This window comes from Prinia subflava, chromosome Z, assembly GCF_021018805.1.
Source record: "Prinia subflava isolate CZ2003 ecotype Zambia chromosome Z, Cam_Psub_1.2, whole genome shotgun sequence".
Taxonomy (NCBI): Eukaryota; Metazoa; Chordata; class Aves; order Passeriformes; family Cisticolidae; genus Prinia; species Prinia subflava.
This window is the reverse complement of record NC_086283.1, coordinates 27974651-27997097: the sequence shown is the minus strand read 5'-3', so window position 1 is coordinate 27997097 and position 22447 is coordinate 27974651. Positions and strand designations below refer to the sequence as shown.

Below are 22447 nucleotides of genomic sequence, written 5' to 3'. Positions count from 1 at the left end.
TCTTAATTCAGATATTATTGGAGCAATAAGGTCTCCTGGCTCACATTCAGACACAGGAGTTTAATGAATCTAGGGAAATTAGTATGTATTGCTGACAGGTAGCTTCACATTTGCCTTTTGTTACAACATTTACGAATTGCTGTTTACACATTGGTAGTAGTGAAAGCCTCAAAATCAATCTATGCCTCTTCAAATGCCTTTAAAAAAACATTTTTTAAGATTAGGTGAAAAGATTTTCTCCACAATAAAATCAAATATTTATATATATATATATATATATATATTACTCTTTTAAAAATGCCAAATGATTTTGATTTGGGCAACTACATGATGTTACCTAAACACTTGAAATATAAGTACCACAGTTATCTACTGTCTTTCAATGACCATGTTTATTTTTATATCAGGATAGAAGATATTATTACTTAGCTTTTTAGCTGAGAAATACAACCCTCTTTTTGGCAATCTCCTAACAAACTTTTTTCCTATATAAAATTAAATTATTGGATAATTACATTTCCTACAGAACACCAAGAGCCTATAAACAGCATTAAAAGGACATGCTTCTGAAAAAGTAGGTTTTTAACATTTAGTTTCTATTCTAATGGATGTATTCATTATGTATGCAGAGTGTTTTCTTGGAGATTTTATTTTTACATACGCTACTTATATGAATAAAAAAAAAGGATTCTTAGCTAAATTTCACTACCATGTCAGTGGTAAATTCTTAAGAATACAAAAATCTGGTCAGGTATTTCAACAGTGGGTGGCTTAACTTTGTGTCTCCTGCTGTGGTAATGACAATCATTTAACAGGAACATTAAAAGTACACACCTGCTCAGTCTCTTTAGTATCATACTTGGACCTGCAGTGCTTGAACTTGTCCATCTCTGTTTTGAAACCTTGGATACTGCATGTTCTGGAAGTCTCCAGATGATCACAACCCACTGTGCCAAGAACTACTTTTTTTTTTTTTTTTTAACAGGCTTAGCTGATTTCTTCTGAATTTCAGTGAGTGCTCCCTAATTTCAGTAATGTCAAGGTGACAAGCAGCACTATTCTCATCTTGCCTGTGTTTATGTAAAGCTGTATCCCTCCTCATTCTCCAGCTTGAACAATCCTGTGCTCTTTGCAGCTGTAATGGCCATTGCCAAGTTCAATACAGTTCCAGCACACTTTAGGGATTTTGTATCTTCCCTTTGAGTACACTGAGGTTCATCTGTCACCCTTTTGACCACTCACTCAGTTTTCCATGTTCTTCTAGAGCTGCTCATCATCAGAGTAGCATTTGATCCAGAGAGCTTCAAATTGGACAATTTTCCCCTTCACAATTTCCTCCAGGTCACTGATGAGTAAAACGGACTCCAGCAATGACCCTAGGGGAATGTCACTGGTAACATTTTGTCCTGAAAAGACTTTTTGTGTTCTGTAATTAGACTTCTGGCTGTAGCAGAGCCGTTTTCTCTTGCTCCCTGGCAAGATCCTATCATGTGGAACCTCATCAAGTGCCTCCTGAAAATCCAAGTGTTCTGTTTCCACTGTATTTCCTTTATCCCTGTGCATATCATCTCTATTAAAGGACTGCAATAAGTGAAGCAGAACTGCCATTTACAGGGGGAATTCCACACCTTTTCTTAAGTTCCTTGTGATGTTAATTATAGAACTCTCAGGGTTATTAATTCCCTGAGATTCTCCTTAGAGTTGCTGTTCCCCAAGGTACTAAGGGTTCCCCCAAGGTTGCTGTTCCCTGGGAGTTTCCTCTGGGTTGCTGTTCCCAGAGGTAATAAGGTTTTCAGTCTTCTCTTTGCCCTAAGTGTTTCACACCAGAGGTAGAGATGACAAGCTGAGTCCGCCAGTGCACATTTCCAAGGTTGTTTATTCTTCATTATCTCAGTCCTTTTTCAGCTCTGCCAGGTCTCCCTGGCAGGGTACCTTATCTTAGTTCTTTCTCAGCTCTGCAAAGCATCTTCAGCAGAGCAGGACATGCGGCAGACTGGGCAGATCAGAGGGTCCTGGACCTTTTGTACCATTCCCCTCATCCAACCACCATCAACAACATACTTTTTATTTACAGAATCACACCAATACTTATTACCTATGTTAACATGTCATTTCTACTCTAAACCAATCCTTGAGATCCAACTCAGCAGAAAATGGGGGACAAGAGCAAGAACAAGGAGCACAGGGGCCACTCCCCAATTCCTCCATCTTGCCTCTTCAAGCCCATATACTAAAAATCCTAGATTCTACATTTACATTCTATGATAAACTAAATACTACTTATTTTGAATTCTCTCAGCTTGTGATTCTTCATACAATGTGGGCGTTCACTCCCATGGACAGGGATCAGAGGCAGTGTCCTCCTGGGCTCTGTGTGAGGCTGGCTGACCCCCTTGTACAGATCCCAGACCCCCCTGTCCGCTCTCCAAACCCTCCAGGGTGGCCAGAGGGATGTTCTAGACTCTAACATCGAACTATCTATCAGTACACCTCTGTAGTTCCTGAACCATTTTTTGGCCCAATTCTTAAAAAACACTATGCCATGACATCGCTTCATCACTAGAAAAAGTAGTGTAAAAAAAAAAAAAGCCTGAAGGAAGCCTTAAATCCTTTGTGTTTCCTTTTTTTTTTTTCATCTCAGCCTACCCAAGAGTTGCCTAACTTTATTTTCAATCTATGTCCTCAGCATGGAGCTTGTAGAGCACATAAAGGCCCAAAGTTAATTTTATGGCCTGACTATAAAGGTATGAAAGAGGGTTTGATAATGAAAGTTCATGACAGTCACTCAGTAATAATGGCACTCTTGAGAAGTAGAAAGTAACATTCAATTTTTTTGTTATTTGATTAGTCCTGATGGCCATTGATTACACACATGGACCGTGCTGGCCATGGTGGTAACAGAATAATGCACTGCTTTTGGAGGAGATGCTACATCAGCATAAAAAGTGTTTCATCTCTTTGGTCATATCAGCAAATAAGTGGCAATTCTTCCCATTACTGTCTGGAAAGCTGTCTTCTGCTGTATGGAACATAACTAATACTTCATTTTCATGTCACTTCCTGCAGACCTACAGCTCAACACAGCAGTCTTTGAAAAGTTTTGCCTGTCTGAAAGTGTCTGTGTGCTCATTAGCTTCTGCAGATGCAAATTGGTGAAGATGTTGCCTTTGACATGCATTATTTTATGTGAAGGCATAAAACAAGATTAATCATACCCTGCACTTCAGTGCTGCAGTACCACACAGTCTACTAACATTCTTGGGAGTCACACTTCAGAAATCAGAGTGATAATAATTAAAATGTTAATAGGTCAAGGAAATCTATTTTGTTTTTGTGGAGCAAACTTATGGAGATAAATGTCTTCTGTTAATCAGTTTTCAGAGGTGAATAACTTTATAGAACTACCACATCCAGGAATATGAATATGTGCCATATAATTGTGTAGTTTGGAGTCACCTTGAAGTTACAAAGCCTGTGACTTCTTTTTTATCTAGTAACAGACAAAAAAACCCTGACATAATCACTGGCACTGCATGTTCTCCAAGTCTACCAGTGTGTCAAAAAAAAAAAGAAAAGGGGTTGCCTGTAAATTCTATTTTCCTATTTCATTTGCGTTGTGACTGACTAGAAAGAGGAACACATGATCTGCTTTCTGCCTTGTCCTGGTGGAAATGCTGATTAAATTCCTTCAATGGGAATGAAAATATCGATTTGGTTGTGCCCGTAGGATGAGTCCTCAGAACAACAATTAGCACAAGTCCTTACAACAGAGCTGCTCAATATCTCTCAGATCAGAACATTGAATTGTGGAAAAAAAACCACTTGAGCTACCAGGAGCAAACTGTTTGATCAGCTGCAGAATGACTGAAATACCCAGAGGCTGAAATGTGCAAAGCTGAGCTATGGTCACGAGAATTCTCCAAACACCAGCCCATAAAATGAAACACTGAATACTCAACTTCAAAGCAGCACCCAAATGCTGAAACTAGAGATTTTTAGTTATGGTAATGGTCTGATTATCTAAATCAGATTTATAGCTCACATGACTGTGATATACCATCTCCTTTGGGCAATGGTGATTTTAAATTCATTGTAGAGATCTGAAGAGTTTTAAAATTTTAAAAGTTAGTGTTCCATGCACAGGTCTTGCACAACCTGGAATTAATTCCCAGTGAAAACCTCTGTCTGTGTGGGAGGGGTTAGGCTTTGCGTGTATTTAAGTGATGTTTTGAGAGGAGGCATAAGAAGCAATAGCTGCTCATGGGGGAAGAAAAAAAATCCTGTCATGAACTCAAGAGCAGATGAGATGGCAGTAAGAATGTGCCTGGCAGAAAAAGAAAAAAAAAGAAAAAAAAAAAAAAGGAAAAAAAGAAGAAGAAGAAAAAAAAAAGCATTTCAAAAAAGGAGTATTTAATAATATACCTGCTGTGTCCATGTAACCTCCAGTTCTGGAGTTATCATGGCACTGATACACTGACATGAAACAATTAATTGGATAATGAGCTGGGATGGATGATTGTCCTTCACACAATGTGTGTGCTCTGTGCAAGCAGGACTGAAGTCAAATTAAACATACAAAGCCAAACCGGTGCTTCAAATAACTTCAGATTTTAGCTCCTCTTCAGTCTGTTGTGGTATGAGCTCACACATATGGCCTGCACACACTTGCAAAGGCAGCAGCTCGTGGTAAAATAAAAAGTCTCCTTGGCCCTCTACCTTCCCCTGGAAGTGAAGATTTAATTCCTAAAATTAGAACTTCTACATTTTGAAAATATGCTGATTATCCATAGAGCTAACAGGAAAAAAATTGATTTGGTATAGGAAAAGAAACACAATTTTTGTTTGCCAGCTACCATTCTAAAAGTTCCACTGGTTGGAACTGAAATACTTTCATATCTAAATTTTAAAAAATTGGAACTGCAAGCACATTATAAAACTGTACACAATGTATGTGTGTATATATATAGTGTTCTGCCTATGAGTAGCTCCCAAGGGAGAAAAAGTGCTAATGAACAAATTATGTATTATTATTTCATGTAAAACTGTATAGTACTAGATCAAGTCAAGTACTTCAGAGGCAAATATTCACCCATTTTAAGTAAGAGAAATGAAGATGTTGTTCCAAAATCAAGAGAAAAATGTCAGATTATTCCTGCTTGGGAAGGAATCCTCTGGGCTAGTTTGATGACAGGATTTTCCTCTCTGTCAGCATTGATTAGAAAAGAACTGGAGCTGCAACAAATTGGAACCAGGACATCTCAGAAAGGATGAGATTGGCAGGGCCAGCTACTCCAGCCACCCTCCTTGAGCAGGGACATCTTGAGCCAGCTGCCCAGGCCTGTGTCCACTCAGGATTTTAGTGTCTCCAAAGATGGATCCCCACAGCCTCTTGTACAGCCTAGTGTAGTGTTTGACCATTCCCACATTAAAAACCCCCAAACACTTCCAAGAAAAACCCACAAAAAGCAGAAAAACCCAAAAAACAAAAACCAACCAAAAAAAAAAAAAAAAAAAACCACCAACAATATTAACTAAATCACAAGACTAAAAAATACCACAAACAAATAAAACAAATAGACAAACACAAATCCACCAAAACTAAAATCACAGACACGTAAAACATAAAACTAAACCCATTTTCTTGTGCTGAAAGTTTTAAAACTTGTTCCCATTGCCTCTTGTCCTGTTAATGGGCTGACTCCTTGGTGTTTGCTCCCTCCCACAAGACATTTTTACACATGGATAAGATCCCCCTGAGCCCTCTCTTCTCCAGACTGAGCACTTTCAGCTCTGCCAGTGTCTCCTTGCAGGTCAGATGCTCCATCCCTGCTAGTTCCAAAGTCACATCAGCTTTTTTGTGACCATCTTTACTAACAGGAAAACCAAAGTCTGGAATTTTGGTGGGGTTTTTTCAGTATGTTCATCTCCTCCCCAGCTCTACTTCTTCAAAAACCTCTTTCTTTAAAGCCCAGGCATAACAGCCTAGTTACCTCTAGCTTTGCAGAAAAATAGATCAACATGTATTTTTAAAGCAATGTCTTTTCAGTGTTTTTAAAATTCATTGCATTCATTTCACTTAATTTCATCCTCCTAAGCCTAGGCACTAAGTTGAAATAATGCTCTATGTTTTGTCTTGGTCAGTAGACACAGGAAAGCTAATTACATCTATCATGAATGCTTTCTTAATAGATGATGAAATGTGAAAATTGTGGTTTATGGTTGCCTGTTTCCTCCCACAGATGACAAACAGAGCCTGCGCAGCTAGTCTGGGGTAGATACGGAATTTTCAGATAGCTGAAGCTGGGTCATATGAATTGCATTCCTTATGTTTGCTTTGTTTTGTTAGATATTTCTCTAAAAAATTCAGAATAATGCCCTTTTTATGGTTAAATATATGTTGATAAGGAAAAATGAGAGGATGTAAGGAAAAATAAGAGGATGTAAAGAAAAATAAGGGGATATTCAAAAAAACCTGGATGTAGATATTTATGTTTAAAATACACCACAGAGTAACAAATAAAGCATCTCATTTTACTGCACTGCTATACTAATAAAAGAATTATTCTACTGCATACATATATAAGCCCATAATTTTCTGAATCTTCATTCTGATTTTTTTCCACCCTAATAAAAGCACACAACCTTTAAATTAATTCTGTCTTTCTACCAGGGCTTCAAGCCCTGATCCTTAAAGCTGCTTTACATGAATATAAGGTTATATCTACACCAAATGGCTTCTGGGAACAAGATCTAAATGAAGACATCTGAATTTCCAGTTGATGTTGGATGGGTTACAGAAGAAGATGGAAACAGCTTAGAGACCATACGAAGGGCTGTTTCTGTGTAGCCAGATTTAAATTACTGTCGTTTGCATGCAGTTTGTGTCCAGTACAGTGAATGTAGTTCATATTTAGCGAATCACTTCAGCAGTACATTGTAGGATATTCCCATCCTTTTATTTCCTTCTGAAGAACATGTACACCATTGTAATGCAGAATTCATATGAGTGTGAAAATATAATTTTTAAACTATTCCAATGAATCCCTCTTATAACAATTTCAATGAAAACATCTTGTAACAACCAATGCTGTCATTTCTAGGAGCAGTTGCTGTTCTTCTAGAGGGGGGAATGAAAAACAATGCTGAAACCACAAAAGGCAGAAAGAACATCTCCAGGCAGCAAAATAAGAATTGCTTCTTGAAAAGCACATACTCCTCTCCTGGCAAGTGAACATGCTCATTGTCAAGCCAGCTGGCAGGAATGCTAATTACCCTGGTGCTGGGATCCCGCTGATTTCTATTGTAGACCTGCTAGAAAGATGCAGATTGTCTTTTAGTGTGACTCCATCTTGTCATTGCAGTTTCACTTGCTAGAGAACCTTTGGGTTTGGGTTTGTTTTGTTTTTATTTTTGCTGGGGTTTTTGTTGTGGGTTTTTTTTCATGTGTGTGTATGCTTTGTTTGTTTGTTTGTTTGTTTGTTTGTTTTCTGAAGTTGCTTTTTGGAACTGGGAGATTTAAGATTGTTGAACACATACGTGCATATGTCATGAGCTGCCTTCAAACTGGCAATTTTTGTAGTTGGTTATCTACTTTAGGTTAAAATTATTAACTTTTCGAGTAGAAATATTGCACGGTGACCAGAAAAAAAAAAAAAAAAAAAGGTCCTTTGGAGTTAATTTAGGGATAAGAGAAGATAAACTGCAATATAATGCAATTGGTCCACAGGTTGGGCTTTATTTGTGCTGCACACTTCATAAAGGAAAAAAAGAAACCTACATGCCACTAAACATAGATGAATGCAAATATAAAGCCAAGAAACTGTGAAAAAAGGTTGCCTGTAGTTGTCAGAACAATGTCTAATTAGTAAATTTCCTAAAAAAGCTGGCAAGCTGTTGAGTTTTCTTGTATTGTTCAAAGAAATATTTCTACCACTACCTGAGAAGAAGAGAAATGCATGGATTGTGCAGGGGCCAGCAGCAGCAAATAAAGATTAATTTTAAATGAAGCTTGGTTCCTATTTTATATATATATATATGCCTAAGTTTGGCTTAAACTGTTAATTGGGTTGAAGCCTTTGCCACAACCATTCATTTGCAACACCTGGAAATAAAGTAGGTAATGAATAGATCCACCATAGCATAAATCAACTCCATCCACAACTGCCTGGGTCCAGATCCAACAAAAAATGTTGGGATTGGTAAAAATAACTCAGAACCATGTATTTTTTCATGTCATTACACCTGAAGTTAAAAAAAATAATAATCAATTACTGTTATGTGGCAATTAGGAGCTCTGGCTTCTTTGTCTGTTGTCTCTTAGGTTTGTAAGCATGACAGATATTTTACTTGAAAGTTACTATGAATTTACCTTCTTTAATGTAGTTTAATTAATGTAGTAATATAATGTAGTTTAATTCTTGTGAGGAAGGTGCTTTTTAGTGTTGCACCATAATTTCTTTTATTCAGATTAATTTTAGTGGTATTTAAGTGGCTGTGAGTTATGTCGATGGTTAATGTCAACACAGACATGGTAGAAATGTTATTTTTCACAGTGTCAGTTTGAAAGGTAAAAATAATTTTTCACATAAATATGAATGTATTTCTACATGAGAGCTCAACAGAGTTTGAGAGACTAAAGGCCTTACTGCAATATAATTTTTTTATTTTTTCAACAAAAATCTAGATTTACTTCTTGAGAATGAAATAAAATAAAAGTACTGTTTATCAGTGAACTGTTAAATGCTGTAACTTTAGTAAGTGTTATAAACTTAGAATCACACAGAATCACAGAATCACTAGGTTGGAAAAGACCCTCAAGATTACTGAGTCCAAACCATGCCCTAACACCTCAACTAAACCATGGCACTGAGTGCCACATCCGGTCTTTTTTTAAACACACCTAAGTGACTCCACCACCTCCCCAGGTAGATTGTTCCAATACTTTATCAGCCTTTCCATAAAAAAACTTTTTCCTAACATCCAGCCTATATTTCCCTTGGTGTGGCTTGTGTCCTCTCGTTCTTTCAGTTGCTGCCTGGAGAAAGAGACCGACCCTCCCTGACTACAGCCACCTTCAGGAGGTTGTAGAGAGTGATAAGGTCACCTCTGAGTCTCCTTTTCTCCAGGCTGAACAACCCCAGCTCCCTCAGCCGTTCCTCACAGGGTTTGTGTTCCCAGCCCCTCTCCAGCCTCGTTGCCTCCTCTGGACGTGCCTCAAGCTTCTCAACATCCTTCCTAAACTGAGGGGCCAGAGCTGGACACAGCACTCGAGGTGTGGCCTCACCAGTGCCCCGTACAGGGGAAGAATGACCTCCCTGCTCCTGCTGGACACACCATTCCTGATCCAGGCCAGGATGCCCTTGGCCTCCTTGGCCACCAGGGCACTCTGCTGGCTCATGTTCAGCTGCTGTCACCAGCACCCCCAGGTCCCTTTCTGCCTGGGCACTGTCCAGCCACAGCACCCCCAGCCTGTAACGTTGCAGGGGGTTATTGTGGCCAAAATGCAGGACTCGGCACTTGGACTTATTAAACTTCATCCCATCGGACTCTGCCCATCCATCCAACTGTTCCAGGTATGTCTGCAGAGCCCTCCTACCTTCCAACAGATCAACACACTCCCAGCTTAGTGTCATCTGCAGATTTAGTAATGAAAGACTCAATCCCCTCACCCATGTCATCAATAAAAGTATTGAACAGAGCTGACGCCAGCACAGATCCCTGAGGGACACCACTGGTCACTGGCCCCCAGCTGGATGCAGCACCATCACCATCACCACCACTCTCTGGTCCCACCATCCAGCCAGTTCCTGACCCAGCTGAGAGTGCTCCTGTCCAGGTTGTGGGCTGCCAGCTTTTCCAGGAGTGTGCTGTGGGAGACAGTGCCAAAGGCCTTGCTGAAGTCCAAATTGACAACATCCACAGCCTTTCCTGCATCCACCAGGCAGGTCACCCAGTCATATAAGGAGTTCCATTAAAATCTGTTGAACATGCTTAAGGATGATGTCAGTACTTTTAATGTGATGGAGTTCAACACAAACACAATCATCATGGTGAGATACTAATAAAAAATTTTTAAAAATATTAAAAAAATCTTATTATGGCTTTTCAGATATGAGGTTTTAGATGTGCCCTTGTGTTTGAGCACAGGAATAATGATTAGTCTGGTGACAATCCATTGGCTATATTTTAGACAGTGATCAGAAATGAATTATTGATGAATGTGTGTAAGAAATGGGAAAAGCAACAAGAAATGGTTGTCCTAGTGTATTTTCCCAACTTCAAGGAGTGTCCAGTTTAAGGATTTTCTTAAATCAGGAGTTGTATCTTCCTTTCATTTTACTCCTTTTGGATAGGTCTCTTCTTCAACTTTGTTCTCTGTTGCAGTTTTCCAGCATTAATAAGTGGGTTTTGATGTGAAACTTTCAATCCTATCCATCCTACTCAAGGAACAAGATGGAGGAACTACCAGTCTAGAACTAAGCAAACCAATCCTGAGTAACTACCCTCCATTTCAATCAAAACATTGCACAGAAAAATACATAATTGCTATTCTTCTGCAATGCTGGAAATAAAATTATTTTGCACACTTGCTCAGTGTAGGAAATCCCTCTGAAAATCCAGGGATGATTCGCATCACAGAGGGATGTGAATACCAGCCTGGGGACTGCAGTGAGGAAAATTGCTTATAGGCAGAGAGTGGAAATCTCTTTGTCAAAGAACAAGAAGAAATAGGCACAAGCCTAGATTGCACGTCTGTACTCTATGCAAACACTAGCATTAATTAGTGCAATATCAGTGGTCGTCTGTAACCACATTGTCCAGTGGTAAAGCTGGCATTTGGGGACTGTCACGTCACAGAAACCATGCGAGGATCCACAGACACCTCAAGAAGAAATGGAAGCTGTGTCTCCAACCACCTCTCTGCAAAAACACTTTGGGTGGCACTTATAAAGAAGATTTTGGGTTTATCATGAAATGGCTGTGAAAAAGCAAGCCTTGCAAAACTTTACTTATGGGTGGGCACTTTGGTAACAGGATCTGAAATACCCATCTTACGAGCTCCTAAAAGTCAGACTTGCTGTTATCTAAGAGCTGTACTGGGCAGAACAAACTGGACAAGGATATTTGTGTGGCAGGAGGAATGAGGAAAAGAAACAGGAGCCTGGGCTAGATGGTGGGGAGCAGCATGAGTTACTGCAGGGCCAGAGGTCAGCTGTAATCTCATTGTCAGGGTTTGTGTGCAACACCGGTGCCAGGGCCTGCTAAGCAGAGACAGGGTAATCTCATTCCAGAAAATGAGGTGCTTGGAGGAAGAAAGGATTGCAGATGTCTAAAGCAGTTTTGTTTTCGCTCTGCCTTCAATTTTGCATCTGTTTGTTTGGATGATGTAAGCTAGAGGCAGACCAACAGAGGAAATGAGAGTTACATATTCATGCTGCAAAATCAGACATGTTTCATAATCAATAACAAGAAACCTTTTCAATCTAGTTGCAGAGGCATAATCCTCACATTTTCAAGCAATTTTTAAACCATTTGGACATTTTGCCTAATTTGTGGACTGACATAAATGTAAAAAGTTCAAATTAAATATGCTCAAGTAACATATTTACCCAGTGATTTCTGTTTATTCTCTCTTGCTTAGTAACTTTTTATCTTAAAGTAGTTTGTCTTTTCACTATAAAGAACAGGAATCAGCTACTTATTTCCCTGTTTTAATGCTCTTCTGAGAAGATATCCATGTATACCACAGTAAGCTAACTGTCATTTACTTTGTTTTGCTGAAATATTATTGTTCAGCTGGAGGGATTTGCTGTTGCCAGAGATAAGAGTGGAAGCACAGAACTCATCTCCTTTCTGGGGAGCTGTTTGTTCCCCATACCCTTGGTCTACAATGGAAATCTGGATTAAAAAAACAATTGGTTTGTGGTGCAAAATGGTACACAATGTTTCTAGATCTAACTAAGCTTGTAAAAGAAGCCTTCAATACAGATTTATAACTCCGCTGTCTTCACATGTTGGAGTCTCTCAGGAGAACTGAAAAATTCCCTTTTCCTCTGTTACTGACTTTTCCTATCCTTCTCTGGATGGCTCATATATAGCTCTTGGTACACCTTGGCATTGTTATTTCCATGGATAGTGAGATTTTGTGGGCATAGGTTTGTGTTTGATGAGAAAAAGAGAAGCATTAAATGGGTTTTATTTAGTGCATACCCATAATTGTCACTGTAGGTTTAAAACCAATAATGCTTGCTGTAGTATCTTGCTTTTTAATGACACTGAAATAACAGCTCCAGATGACAAAATCTGCCTTGAGAATCTGTATCATGTCAGGCAGCTTAATTGCTGTTTAATTTTTCTTTACTTCTTTGCATCAAGTGTATTGCCATACCGCAATATGTCTGCCTTAACTAATAAGTTTGGGGTTTTTTCTAATTTAATGACTAACATTGACCAATCAGAATTGTATGCATTCACTGTAATGATGCTATTATTTCCCAGGTTGTCATGATTTCTATTAAAAGAATCGCAGATTTAATAGAAGCAGAAGTATAACAATAAAATACAATACATCTTGCACTTGTTCTGCAAAATATACACCTCAATTAAAAAAAATAAAAAAAACCCAACAAACTGAAAATGCTCGTTGCCTGTTTCTATTGTTAATAGTTAATCACAACCTTTAAACACCTAAAGAAATAACTGATAGCTTCAAGAAAAGTGTCTCAATATTAATATTGTATGGAGGAACTGGTCTGTAACCAGTCTTCTAGCGATAAACTACATTTAATGGAATCAGAGATGGGTCATTCATCTGAGAGTTTTCAGCAAAAACAAATTTCTTGTGAGTTTAGTGAGTAATAGCCCCATTAGAATTTTTAGAAGAAGAAAGAGTGACTTGCTAATCTAGTGGAGTTTTTGGAAGAAATTAATGAGCATATGGCTAAGGGAAGTCCATTTGCTGTGGTATTCAACTATCCAAAAATATGTTCAATATTTGATTTTAACTGATAAAAGAAAGTGAATTTTTGTAGAAAATTATGTCTGATTAAAATACATACCTAGAGAGTGAGTAAAAGAGCAGATTTAACAGCGGAAGAACATCACTGACAGTATCCTAATGAAACTTCTGCTGAAATCTTGGCTGTTTAATAAATACAAAAAAAACAGGAGAATGTTCTGATAATTTAAGAAATATAATTATAATACTGTTTAGAAACTATTATCCAGTCTCATGCTTTCCGCACATCTCATGTTGTTATGTCTGAACTGAACACCAAAGTAGAAAGCATCCTTATGCAGTAATTTTAACTTTCAGGAGTGGCAAATTTTTTTGTTTAGCTCAGACTGAAAAGCTGAAAAACATGACAAAACCATGACTGGAACTGCAAAGAAAATAAGGAGCTTGTACAATAAATTACCTGTTCCCTGAAGGTAGCGATTTTCCTTGGATTTCAGGAATAATCGTCCTAAAGCTAAGGAAGATAAACACTGCTGAGCATGTATGGCCATAGCTGAAAAAATAGAGTTAAGTGCTATGCTTGGTAATTAAACTTAGAAAGGGAATTGCCTTCAAGTTAGAAAGGAAAATTCAATTCTGTCTTGTAGGGATTTCACACATATTTCATGTAACATTTAATGCATCTCAGACACTAGATGCATTGACAGACATGGCAAATATTAACATGGCTCCAGTATGTCTCCATTTCAAGGTCCTCTCAGAAAACATCTCTTCTGTTTTCTCAGGTCTCTATTTTCAAATAATTATCAGTCTATGATTGCAGCTGTTAAAGGAGGTTAATTTATTTCATGCATGTGTTCTGTCGGTACAGGTGTGTTAGTGAGTTACACATGCACATAGACAAATCTGTGTGAATTTTCTTGTACATTATGAAACAACCCTTTTTTTTTTTTTTAATAATTAGCAATAAGAAACAGCACTTTTCTTAGGGGAGAAGAGTCTTTTACTTCTGACTTGCAAGCAGATGCAGCAGTTTATACACCAAAGATTTCATTCTGCTTCGATGAAAATACTTCAGACACAGCTAGGATTTCAATGGGCCTTTCAATCCTCAAGTAATGCTTGATGAAAACACAATGAGGAATGACACTTTCCCAGCATACATGGGTTTTCTGAGTGTGCTCTACATCGCGCCTGCCCATGCTGGTGACAAAGAGTTTATTTTCTTCTGATGCTGCCTCGCGCCTGGCGCAGCAACAGCACACAGCTGCATTTTACCGTGCCTTGTGCAGTTATTAGTCAAGGGCTGAAGGCAAAGCTTTTAGTTTTGGTTGATAAAGAGAAGTAGCATGAGGAGTTTAGGTTCCAGTTGAGTCTTGTGTGCTGGTAAAAACCTGTATGAAATCATTATGTGGTGCAAGTGGGACACTAATCTGAGTGGGGCCAGGATTTCATTTGAGCATCACCTAGAAGTTTGGGCCAAGTTTTTAAGCAGGAATACTCCCTGAAACCCACTTGCATGGGAGCTTTGCTTTACCTTTTCAGAGCTCAAGGATATGCTTGCACCACAGTCAACTTAAAACTTCAGTTCAGTTTATCTTTGTCTCCATCACCAGTGACACCCCATGCCTGGGGACTGTACTACTCTGCCCTGTCTCCTGGCTGACAGAAGAAAATTGCAGTGGTCACTTCTTCTTCTCTGTACATTTAAATTAATGAGGAATTAAATTATTTGTGACTTTTTGTCCATGTGGCGTGAGGGTTTTGTAACAGTATGATTTCAGAGTTCATTTTTGGATACTGCTTGAGGTAAACCAGTGCTGGGTTTCTGAGAAAACCTGAAATGTAAGTAAACACCTGTCCTGTGGTGTTCAAAATGGCCCAAGTGCAGCTGACTTGCAAAGCAGAAGATGTTTTGGGCAACAGAGTAACACTGGTTGCCAGAGTAATTCCTGTGATTACCTTCTCTCCAGATTCTGTCACGGAGCTGAGGAAAAGAAAATCTCAGATACTCAGTTGGGTGTTGAATAGTACATAAACTGCCAATTGTTTGTATATAATGAATTTTCTTCATTTTCTCAGTTCGGATTGCTCACAATAATTGAATGCTTTTGTTCCTGTGCCCAAATGGAGTGGCTTCAAAACCCAATGTATGCAGAAATATCTTGATTTTTAAAAAAGATTAGGTCTGCAAATATTTCTGGTGAATAAATTAATGATGAATACCATACATAAAATTATGAACACTGGAGCATTTCAGTTAAATACATACTTTGAGGCTTGCTGATTAAATGGATAAACCTTTAAATATTTTTAATGTAACTGAATGATAACATCTATTTTCATATTTCTAGAGATAATTACAACAACAATTTGTAGCATACTGGTTGAATGTTGAACTTTGAGGCAAGTGCAACAATTTGGAACTTTGCAGTAATTACAGAATTTTAAATTTACATTTAACAATCATTTCAATATTTGAATCTGAGGACTTTTTGTTTCATTGTGTCCATAGAACCCAAACTCACAAGCCTCCAGCCTAGAACAAGCTAAAACAAATTGGAAGTTTAATCCATTTCATTAATTTTATAACAAGAATACTTATTTGCAAGCAATATTTATGTATTTTTTTTAATTTCTACAAATTAATTATGTAATTTTTTAATTTCTACAAAAAGGTGATATAGTCACTTCAAATTTCTTCTAAGCTGCATTTGGCATCACATTTTGGATCTATTTGTATGCTCTTGTAATTACAGTGACTTGGGTCCCAGAACAGTAGATAATTTCAGTTGATCTTTTTTTTTTTTCTTTTTTTCCACTTGCAGGGTGCTCTGGCCCACTAGGGATAGAAGGAGGGATTGTGTCAAACCAACAAATCACAGCATCGTCCACTCACCGAGCCCTTTTTGGACTCCAGAAGTGGTACCCGTACTATGCACGGCTTAATAAGAAGGGTCTTGTGAATGCCTGGACTGCTGCAGAAAATGACAGATGGCCATGGATTCAGGTAACAGATGGAGCTGGGGAGGAAAAAAAATTTTCTTGATTCAATTGCCAGTGTCACTTAAGAAACTGATGAAGACAAGTGGTTAACAAACAGCCAGATTCTTATTCACTGTCAGAGACATGGCCAAGGCTAAAAGGGACTATTTAGTTGCAAAACAGTGATAATCTTGACTTTACAAATGCACTGGCTTTTTTTTTTTTTTTTTTTTTTTGATTTAAAAAACTGTGCATATGTTCCATTGTGGCTCCAAACGATGGAAACAGATTTATACAAGCTCCCTTCAAAGAAGCTGGTTTTTTGTGGCATTTGGTGGTCAGGTCCTTAAAAACATATCACAGCATTATCTCTTGGTGGAGATATCTTGACATGTGCTAGAGGTAAGGTGCTTGAAGTGTGGTTTTGGCAGTGCCAGAGCATGCTGAAAGAGCTGGTCCTCTTTGCTGAGCTGCTCTGGGCACATGGGTTAAGGATTATTGGAAGTAACAAGAACTGTTTTTATGAAAGATGAAACAGCTGTTAATTCAGACACATCCATGGGGCTGAAAATACACATTTTCTCATCCTGCTCAAGGATGTTATTGCTAGAGTAATTCAAATGGCAGTATGAACTGGATTTCTCTGTGCCCAAAAAATGACTTCAGTAAAAGCAGTGAGTATGAAGTCCTGTAGCAGTGTTTTAATGAAGGCAATTATCTAGTGGTTGCTGTAGCTCTCTGCTTGGATGGTGTTTTCATGATATATGAATTGGTAAAAGCTTTGGCTGCTTCAGCTGTTGGTTAATAAAGGTTAGTGAGTTAGATACTTATGGGAAAACTTTCTGCTCTGATCAGCATTGTCAATGTGTGAGGAGGAGGCATCCTTCCAGTGAACCCACTGCAGGATTTACAAAACATGATGTTTGAGTATTTTATCTGTCAGCACTAAGTTGAACTGTCCATAATGTCCTCAGCTGTGTCAGACACGCACTTCTTGAGGCTACCTTGGTGTACATGGCATTTAATATTTGTTCATGTTCAATGTTTTTGCTCTGACTACCATTTTTTACTTTTTTTTGAGAGGCTCCTAAATATCTGGGGGGGAAGCATACAGAATTACCTCTCATTTTTCTTGTATGGAGACCAGACACAAAGCACTGTTTGATGAAGTTCTCTGAAACTGGTGCAGTGGGAGTGCTGGATTTTGTCAGCTCTGAAAAACAAAAACTGGAGTTACTGCTTGTTATTTATTGCAGAGTGAAAACACAAAAGCCCTTGAATGTGTCGTAAGTCAGTTTTTCTCCATAAAGATCAGAGGGGTTAGGAAGTCTGTAAAATTTATACATTGAAAAGAACTGGAAAGGATCACGCAGGGGGACCTGAGCAGAATTTTTTTCCATGGGAGTAGAAAGCTAGTGTAGCTTTAATGGATAATGAAAATGTCAGCTTTTGGGCTGTGTTAGAGAGTGGGTTTTATTAAATGAGCTGGAGAAAGGCTTCAAAATCATTTAGAATTGCCCCCTAGACATGTCTTTTTGAGGAGATGAAGTGCATGGGGATATCTAATGGTCTGATGCTTCCACATTTGTGCTTGGCACTGTGGGGGCAGCTGCCAGGCTCCCTTGGACTTTGCTCCCTGGGAAGTCTTCTCTCTGCTCTTACCTTCAAGGAACATCGGGCCAGTGGAGAAAATGTGTCTAAGATCTCAGCCCATGGCATCAGGTCTGAAGAAGTTTTTTCCTTCTTTTGGAGTTTTGGAGGTTATTCCAGTCCTGTATAGGTTATTCTGTAACTTTGACAACCATGAGGTGTCAAAAAATAAGCTTACATCATACAAGTGATGTGTTTTAGGTATTCTCTTCTTTTCCTTCTCATTTTTCTCGCAAAATAAACTTTAGTCTACCGTTTTCACAAAACTTACCAAATGCTTTTTTTAATCCTCTTGTTTTTTTCAGTGCACGGCAAAATTAAAAATATTCTTTGTCATTTCAGAGCAAAGGTCTTGAGAGGATTTCTTTCCTTTTTCTTTAAAACATCTGGAACCAGAAAATCTGAAACTTTTTAGGGATATGACAGTTGCAGGGGGAAAGTGCTTTCAGGTGTTCTGCAGAAACTTTTTAGACCTGGCAAGGTGGAGACATCCACAGACTCACATTTTATGCATAGTAGTTCTTTACATCAGAGCACTGTCTTGTCCTTCAAGCATGAAATAAGTTTAAGAAGCAAACACTGTCTGAACCTCGTATGGGTGAACAGTTTCTGATGAGAGGGAAAGCAGAAATCCCATGTCTTGTTTTTCCACAGGTTCTGTAATGCCCAGGGAGATGTTTCATAAATATTTGGGGAGGGGTACAAAAAGTCAGATTTGGCTAAATTTCTGGCTACCTTTGGTTTCAAGGGAGAAAAGATATCAAGCCCTCTACTTGGGTTTTTACTCTGTTGTGTCACCCGTTCCTTCCCAGACTCTACTGGGAGCAGCCTGCACATGGAACCTTTTCCATGCTGCTCTGAGTGACGAAACACCTGGTCCAGAAGAAGGCACTTAAAAATGGTATGAGTGTTTGGTAGAGATTAAGTGGAAAGTTACAAAGCCAGAAAATCCATTTTTAGGACATGTAAATTAACATTTTGCACAGTGAACCTGAAGTAATCGCCTGTTGCCCTCTTGTAGTTTCTAATGCTAGATAAATTCTAAAGGAAGCAGTGTATAATGGGAAAAGTCCCTCAAAGTATGATTACCTGCAGACCTGCATCTATTTTTACCTTGTTCCATCATTATCAATTTTCTTTATCATTTAATTTCTTTACTTACATGCAGCCTGGCAAATAAAAGGTTTGAGTGTTCTGCTTATAACTCACTTGTAATGAGTACAGTTGGGTTTTTTTCTCTAATCTTTCAGGTGTCTGATACACATGAACTAATTAGTATGCAATTTCATTTTCCTGCATTCTCCCAATGATCTGAAAATTGAAATTGCCATTTTAAATTTACACTCTCAGCATGTAATTAGTAATGGCACTACAATGCTTGTAATTGGCTTGTGATTTAAAGGGTCACTGACCATGTTTTTGAAAGCAAATTAAAGCCTAAGTAAGTCATATCTGCTTTTTAAAGTTCTCCTGACCTCTGTTTCTCCTCACAGGTTGGCTGTGATAAAATAGCACCTGTGTACTGCTTACCACTTTATTAGTGATATTAACTTTTATCGTTTGGAAATACAATTACAAAAAAGATTTTTGTAATTTTTTTTTGTAATTTTTAACACCTATTTTTCATTAATTAGTCCTGAAGTATAACCAAAATGCTCACACTGATTGTTCCAGTAATGAGTCTTTTTTGTCAACTTTTTTTTTAAACAGTAGCTTCTCTTTTCTGTTGTCTTTTTTATTTATGACTTTAAAATACGCTGATTTGTTTTATTCTGATTTCACTTTATCTCTGCCCATTCCTTGCATCTGTGTTTTTCTATTCCTATATTATTTACTCTTTTTAAGGTAGTATGAATTAGAATAGATATGGCCATGGGCAAGATTATTGTTTCTGTTATTCTTCTACCATATCCAAAATCATAATGGCAGCTAATCTCTAATACAAACTGCCAGCAGTAGTTTGGGGATGTTACTCCTCTATAGTGAATTCTAACCTGTGTCCTTACTCTTCTCCACTCCCAGTTTCATCACTCCCAGGTTCATCTCCCTGTTTTAACCACCCATCATATTGCTTAACTCATTTTTTCCCCTATTCACAACTTTTAATTTTTTTGTGGTCTCTTGGACATGGAAATCGGTTTTGCAAAGTGTGAACCCACAGCCACCAAGAGCAGATTCGAGTATAGATTGCACCTGGAGAATTTTGAGAAAATGTACTGATTACTGACCATCGTGCCACTATGTGGGAGAAATGTTTGAATACCTGACCTGTTGCTGGAGACTACTGTGCATAAATGTAAAGTATCAAATAGAATAGTAAAACCTCTATTTTGTTATCCCTCATTTAAATAGCATGAGCTGTCTCTCCAGAGACATTGGTATGGTTCCCAATTTTTTTTAATAAAATATTCACATATTTAATTATTGTGAGTAGTTGGAGGATTGAAGGGTTAATCTACAAAACAGGTAGAAACTGCTCAGTTTGGCAGTAGAATCAAAAAGTAAGAAGTAAAGTTGGTCCAGACTGATTATTCAGCTTTTTTCCTCTTGTTTTTATTGCATGCAAAGTGATTCCAAATATTTAATTTGGGGTTTCTTCTTCTTCAAAGATTTAATCCCTTTCCATGTATATTTCTTATGGGGATTTTTTTGGAATCAATTTTTGAAAGTCAAGTTGCAATTTTAAAATGGTAAAAAAAACAAGTCTTAGAATATATGAAAAGAGAACTATAATTTTATAATTTTTCTAATTTATTCCCCAAATGGTTTTTCTGAAATTATGCTCTAAAGTTCAAATGAAACACAATAATGAAAAATACAACAGTTTGATGGAAAATGTGCTCAACTTCTGATTGGCAATTCGAATCTATTGGAACGCTAATCCAAAATAAAATACATTTGTTTTTTTGCCATTTCAGTGTGTCTGTTGTAAATAATACCTTTTGCTTTTTTAAATTTAGTGGTTTTAATAACTTCCCATAGCTTTAAGAAAATTTCTTCACTATATTTCTTGAAACTATGAGTAAATACTTTTGCTGCAGACACTTAATAAAAAAGATGACCTGTGGTGGAAAGGGACCTATCCAAGCAGATTCAGGGCAAAATATTTCCCTGACCTCTGTCTTATTTTGCATTAATTTATTTAGTCTTTTTTTTCCTTGAAAGGCACAGAGAAGGTTTTTTTAACGAAAATATGTCTAAATGTATTGTAGTATGATTGCTGTTAGGTAGAATTTATATTTTGATTGAGGCTTAATGTGGTTTTTTACACAAGTGTCTCCACACCGCTTTTGGTTTCAGTCCCACCTCTGGTGCTCAGTCTTACCTTCCCATAACATAATTAGATCTGTGATTATGAATCTCACAAACCTAATTGTAACTACTATGACACACACAAAAATTATTTGTGTAAAAAACCTTAAGTCCCATCATTCTTATCCCCAGGTAGAAAATCATAAAGTATTGTGTGTGATTTTTTTCCTCAAAAAAAAAAAGGCAAGGGAAAAAAACAGTTAACAGCTTCCTCATTAAGAGCTTCCAAAGAGCAAGTACACACCAGGTGATAGCTATTTGCTAATGAAATGATAAAACTCAAAATACACAGAGGCCTTGCAGAACATTCACTCAAACATCTGTTGGTGAGAGCTCCAAGCAAACTGCCATCTGTGAAACCATTCATTTTGCCTAAGTTCATTTCCTCATTCATGAGCACTGGTGTATGGGCTTCCAAAAATACCTGTCACTGCAGCTTGAATGTTTTATATCACTTAATGTAGCTCTCATCTCAGTGTCAGGTGAACTTATGAAGTGCAGTCTCAGAGTCACCCTGCAAGGTGATGTGCAGCACATAGGAAGCTCTAACCTGCTAAGTTAAATGCTAAAAAACTATTAAAGTTCTGCACTTTTTTTTGTCAATATGTCAAAATTTGGGTCAATATCATAGAAGGATTTCCTTGGAGGATATTGATGAGAAGCAGTAAGTACTTGAAAGCCCTTGGCTGTAGAGAACAGAAAGTAATAAGGAAAGTGCAGTTGAATTAGAACAACACCACGCAGCACCTTTGATCTGCATGAACTAGAAGAGGTTGTTTGCTAGCCAAAATCTGCCATAAATTCACTGACTTCAGAAAACTCAGTACCAGTGTCTGCACTCTGCAGACCTCTCTCAGCATCTATACATTTAGCTTACAGGCCAGAAGTCTAATTTATATACTCAGAGCAGAAAACAAAGGGACTTGGAGCCTATTTCTTAGTGTAATCATCCACAGACTCCCTGGTGTCCCATATCTTGGTATCCATTTCATATCACACCTCCTGCTTTCATCCCACGCACAGACAGATTCAAACAACTTTGGGCTGAAGTTCTGGGTGCACAAAAGCAGTCAGTTCAGAGTCAGCATTCCCATGGCAACTGAAACTTGATTCTGTTATGAGCACCATCCATAGCATGCTCTGTCAGCCCCCGTGCCAGCTTTCCTTAATTACTTAGCTAAATGTAGCTGAAGGACTGAAGCAACAGGACCTTTAAACACTTTATTCCCTGCATCTGCAACACCATCATTTTCAACTTTTTTTTTTCCCATTTACTACTCTGTTTTTAAAAGCAATCAAACCTTAATCAAACCTTCTGTGACGCAGAAAGCAACAAATGTGTCCACATGATTTCTTGCATCATGAAGAAGCAAGTAAAAGGTCCCCCAGCACCTCTGTGGTGGTCCATAATGGAATGATGTGTGGGTACCACAGTCACCTTGTGGGGAGGACAGCATCCAAATCTGTGAGATGATGACATGCTGATGTGTGATAATCAGATGAGTCATTTTTATCTTCTAACCACTCACTTAAAAACTGGCA

At 38.0% G+C, this 22447-nt stretch overlaps 1 protein-coding gene across 3 annotated transcripts in view; it reads left to right on the top strand.

Moving 5' to 3' along the window:
* Window positions 1–22447, top strand: part of EDIL3 (EGF like repeats and discoidin domains 3) — a 231626-nt gene that overhangs the window by 144244 nt on the left and 64935 nt on the right. For all 3 annotated transcript variants that reach the window (XM_063421632.1, XM_063421633.1, XM_063421631.1), the window contains one exon: window positions 15787–15968. In XM_063421632.1, coding sequence (XP_063277702.1) covers window positions 15787–15968 — 182 coding nt within the window. The remainder of the gene's footprint in view (window positions 1–15786; window positions 15969–22447) is intronic.